The 5482-nt window shown below is 39.9% G+C and overlaps 1 protein-coding gene across 1 annotated transcript; it reads right to left on the reverse strand.

The window, feature by feature from the left end:
• Positions 1 to 834: 834 nt before the first annotated feature.
• Positions 835 to 1326, reverse strand: LOC122738898 (60S ribosomal protein L28). The gene has a single exon (XM_043980784.1). It carries the CDS (start codon positions 1288 to 1290, stop codon positions 877 to 879), a length of 414 nt encoding a protein of 137 aa, XP_043836719.1. The 5' UTR covers positions 1291 to 1326; the 3' UTR covers positions 835 to 876.
• Positions 1327 to 5482: the final 4156 nt, after the last annotated feature.

Here is a 5482-nt window from a genome sequence, read left to right on the forward strand (position 1 = left end):
AAATTGGCTCAAAGAGAGAAGAAACCACATACAGTTTGGTATAGAAATCTATCTTACTCTACAGGGAAGTAGGAGGGGAGGGGACAGCAGAAGGGGGGACTGATAGAAGGGAAGTACCTTGTTGTTTGTTGACTCAGCAGTTTCTGCCCTGAAGTACTTGTACTTCAATCAGGCCAGACCACCATCCCAGATTAGGTTTTTCCTAATGTGTACACAGGTGCAGTCCTTCTAACTGGACCAATAAAAAAAAATCTCTGAGGAGTTACAAGTAACACACCTCTACAGAAAAAGGTACTCACCTTGGGGGCTGGTTTAGGACCCCAGGAACCACAAATTAGGACAGGCCCTCCCCTGTACCTCCCTAAGGTGGAGATTATTATAATGAAACTGATAATCAATTTATCCACACTATAAATATAACTGTCTTTCCTTTCCTTATTAGAAAGATACCTTTCCACTATTCTGGTTCTCTCCTTGTGGTCACTCACCATATTGCAATAAAACTTGGGAAACTGATTTACTAAGTCTTGTAATTCTTTTGGGACAACTCATGATCAATTTGACCCCAAATTCCATCCCACATCAGATATCTCTAGTGTCTCCTCTCCACACCCTTGTTTTGGGAAAACTTTGATTCCTGACAGCAAGAGAAGCAATAGCTTGCTCCAGAGTCTGGCCACACTGCTCTGCTCAGAAAGTAAGGGTACCAGCCTATCATTATATCCACCTGCTCCCTTAAATATTGTTAGTCAAAGGAGAATTAGTTTTCTGGTTCAAGCCACAACTGGTGGTACCCATTTCTTTTTTTTTTTTTTTTTTTTTTTTTTTGACAGGTCAAGCAGTTTGACTTTATTAGCCAAAGGCAGGTCTGGCCCCCTAAGTGCTCTTGGGTGGGCGGGTTCGCTTCTTCTTCACCACCACTGGCTTCTGGCTCCGCAGGATGGCACTGGCTCGGCGCAGAGCAGCCATGCGGAGATCTTTCCGGTATTTGTTCTTGCGGATGATGTGCCGGACACTGTTGAGCGTGGCCCGGGCATTTTTGTTGATGGTGGTCCTCACATAGGAAGTGGCGGGCTTCCTCTGGCCTGCCCGGCGCTTCAGCACCACCACGATGCCCTTGCCGTCGGCGGCCGGTTCGATGCCCACCGTCTTCCGGTGGATCAGCCCGTTGTAGCGGAAGGAGTTTCGGGCCTTGAGGTTGTTGGGCTCGGTGCTGTACGTCTGCTTGTTGCGCTTGATGAGGAAGCTGGAGCAGTTCCGGAGGACCATCCACTGCAGATGCGCCGACATGGCGGGGGCTGCTCTCGCGGCGACTCCCGGAGACGGAAAAGGGGTACCCATTTCTTAATGAAGAAGCTGGCTAAATTCTATATTTATGCCATGACTCTCTTTCCAACAAAAGTCAACTCTACAAAGAACACAATTAAATAGCAAAGATAGCAAACACTATTTTACAGAGAATTCACACAAGGTAAACATTCACATGGTAATCAGAAACTCTCAAGGTCTCTCAAGAACTTTGAAATTGATTGCATGACATGGGAGACCCTGAAACAGAACTGCCCACTGTGATGTGCTCTAATTAGGGAATGTGCTGTTCTATTTGAGCAAAGCAGTATTGAAGCAGCTCAAAAGAAACACGAGATACAAAAATTTAGAGAACCCACCCCAAATATTTACCTGGACTATTTGTGTCATGTGGTAGAGCATTCTGAGGTTGTATTGGTCTGATTAGCCATAGTCAGAGACACTGTAACTTGACTCTAACATAGTGATGTCATTTTGGTCATCTTAGAGAACAAAGGACAACAACCATAGCAAATAGGGGGAAAAAACCCACTGTGATCTAAAAGGATAGATATTAGAAATTAGAGAAAGTATACATGAGAGGCTAGATATTAGATAATAATACCCAACATAAATGAATTTTCTTGTTGGGAGGGAAAGAACTTACTCATGAGAAATATTCACAGATTTGACAAAAGGGGAAATTCCCCAGTCTCCATTGTAGTAAGATTGAACGAGGTACATCATGAAAGTTCTACATGTTAGTTTCTGCCCAGATTCTTTCTCTTCTCATGAACCTGAAAAGATTTTGGAATCTTGGGTGTTCTTTCTCAAAATAGACACCAGAACAATCCAGATCTCTTTTCTATCCAACTCTTACCAATTTACTTACCTCTAACATAGTGGAAGGGAATTGAATAATATGTATCCACAAAGGAGAAGAGAGTCATACAACTGACCTTTTAAGTCAAGTTTACACTAGAACTTCACTATTGGATAGAATGTTAGAAGCCATCTTCTTGTAATTAAATAAAGGATGTTTTTCTCCCTAAAAATCCTTCAACTGGTGCTATCTAGTTTCAGCACATTATCAATGACTGCATACCCTTAGAAATATTTCTTCCTCTTTCAAGGCCTCAACTTCCTCAGTTGTGAAATAACAAGTTTGTAAGGGGAAAGGACCCTCTAAAATTCTTCCTAGCCCTAAACTCTATAATTTTTGATAGACAAAAACAATTACCCAAGTGATAATTACCAAGGTAACAGTATGAAATAGTGTTGACAAGTTTGGTGGAGGTAATGTAGGGCTCCTACTAGAGATATGGACAAAGGGAGCCACCCTTGTACATTAGAAAGATCCCAGAACCCTCCAGAGAAACTTCAGAATGAGATTTAAAAAAAAAAGATTTATTTCTCTATCTCTTTTCCCAGCTCTTGGCAGAGCCAGTAAAATATTAGACAAAAGATGCACTTTCTGGAGAAATGGAAGTGAAGCTTTACTTGTGCCAGGTAAACAGGAGGGTTGAGGTGCTGAGGTACATGCTAACTAGATCTGGCCACAATAAATAGAAAACAAAATAAATAATGAAACAAATGCTAGCATTATATTGCCATCTCCCATCTTCTTGTTTGATTAGTCTTTATAACAGGAAACTTGGAACTCCAGTGTTATACAAGAGGATAGCCTTCATGGCCCATAAGGAAAATCTTAAGAATTTTCTTTCCTGATAGTGGCCACAAGGTTTTTTTTACTCCCAGATTTCTTTGCTAAGATTCCATCTTCTGCAAATATTAACATTGTGCTTTCTGCATGGAGGTTAATGGTATACAGTGTAAACCAAGGCAAACACTCTCTTAATGGAATTTAGATCTCTTTTCCCAAAGGGAAATAGCAGAGAATGCAAAGTCCAGTTCTTAATATTTAACTCCTCTTCTTCCTAAAAGGGAAGGAAACCAGAAAAAGACAATGCCTGAAAAAATTAAAGAAAGGTTTTATTAAGCTGAGAAGAAACATTTAACATGATCATGGATACTATCCAGGCCATTGTTGAATAGGACACTAGGTAACAGATTTCAGGAGTTTGTATACAGTATAAACAAAGGTAAATAAGGAATTTGGAGACATGGTTGGGCTATATTAAAATTAAGGGCTATGCCAGACCACTCCTAGCCTAGCATCATCAATTCAAAGGATACATAACCTTTTTAATGGGTTGACTGAATGACCCCTCCATGGAGGTTGACACCTTCCTATCTAGACAAAGGGATCTGTCTCCACCCAAGCTTGAACAGAACACAATGGACTTCACCACTTCAGATTCTTTACGCTGTTGAAATGGACTGACCAAGATAAAAATGGAGCTAATTTAATCTCATCAAGAAGGAAAACAATACTGGAGAAGTATATATGCAGATATAAGGACTTTCAAAGAAGGGGGAAAAGTGAATCTCCAAAGCATTCGTTATTAAATAGCATTTCTCAGATAGATGCCTGAACAGATTGCTTATGACAGGGCTCACATAATAAGGTGGTAAAGTTTTCTGAAATTAACCCTGAGTAAGCAGTCATTCATTGATGTTAAAAGGTGTATCTCATGATATTTCCTTTCCCCTGACCTTCACATTTTGTCTCTGAAATATAGTTTCATTTGTTGTATAGTAGTTTTCTTTGTCTTTACTCCCTGGATCTTCCCATATTTATAGGTCTTTCTTCTATCTAATTGTTCTATTGTTTCTATCCCTTTGTTCCTCTTAATCTATTTCTTCTTATTTTTGTTATCATTATTGTCTTTCGATATCTTTTGCATTTCATATGTTTCATTGTTATCTTTTGTTTGCACATCACTTTCACTACCAAATATATTCTTACCCAGTCTTTTCTGCAGAAAGCCAATCCTTATGACAAGGAATGAAAAAGAAAAAGAAACATCTATTCAGCAAATGACAGATGAATCTTTTGATGCAAACAATGTACCCATTGTCATGCTCCTCTATAAGTAAACGAAGAATATGCATCTTCTCTACTTTTTTTCAGTCTCTTTTTCCATATCTATCTTTCAAATTTGGGTGTATTTCATGATCTGACTCCCAATCACTGTCATGATTCCTCTTTCATATACATAATCACTCTAGTCATCTATCTTTGTTATGTTCCTGGGCCTGGCATCTGACATCTTTTAGAGGGGTTATCAAACAAGACTTTAGCTCTCCAAGTTGTTGTTGTGTATTCATTTCCAGTTGTGTCTGACTCTTTGTGACCCCATTTGGGGTTTTCTCTTTCTTTCTTTCTTTCTTGCAGGGCAATCAGGGTTAAGTGACTTGCTCAGGGTCACACAGCTAGTAAGTGTCAAGTGTCTGAGGCTGGATTTGAACTCAGGTCCTCCTGAATCCAGGGTAGCTGATTTATCCATTGTGCCACCTAGCTGCCCCTAATTTGGGGTTTTCTTGACAAACATACTAGAGTAGTTTACCATTTCCTTCTCCAGTTCATTTTACAGATGAGGAAACTGAGGCAAACATGGTTGAATGGCTTTCCCAGAGACATACGACTAGTAATTGTCTGAGGACAGATTTAAACTCAGGTCTTCCTGACTCCAGGCCTGGTACTCTTTCAACTGTGACAACTTAATTGCTCCCAGCATTTCAAATAGCCATTTAATGGTTATAATGATGGTGACACTTTTTGACTCCATCAGTCCCTCCAAAAAAGCTCTGTTGCATCCTTGATAAAATATATAGTCCTGCGGTATTCATTCTCTTCAGGTAATCTATAGGCCGGCCAACCTGGTTTCTTTACTATTCCTCATGCATGATATTCTATCTCACATCAATATGCCTTTGCACAAGCTTTTTTCCATGCCTGAGACCCCCACCTCCACCTCTGCCTCTTTGAATTTCTGGCTTACTTAAAAATTCACCATGATTGTGCCTTGCTATGCTCTAACCTGTACCCCACTCATCTTTATTACATGATGATAAGGGTCAGTGCCATGTTCTTCACCATGGATCACATTTAGGAATCTAGTAATCTTCCTGGTCCTATGTGTCTTAGTACATATGTTAACCCAAATCAAAGAATCAAAGAGCATTTGACTATGTGACAGTCACTCAGCTAAAGGACAGTAATACAAATATAAGCAAACTGAAAGAAAGTCCTTGTCCTCAAGTAGCTGTGATGTTTAAAATCTAATGTGTG

This window comes from Dromiciops gliroides, chromosome 2, assembly GCF_019393635.1.
Source record: "Dromiciops gliroides isolate mDroGli1 chromosome 2, mDroGli1.pri, whole genome shotgun sequence".
Taxonomy (NCBI): Eukaryota; Metazoa; Chordata; class Mammalia; order Microbiotheria; family Microbiotheriidae; genus Dromiciops; species Dromiciops gliroides.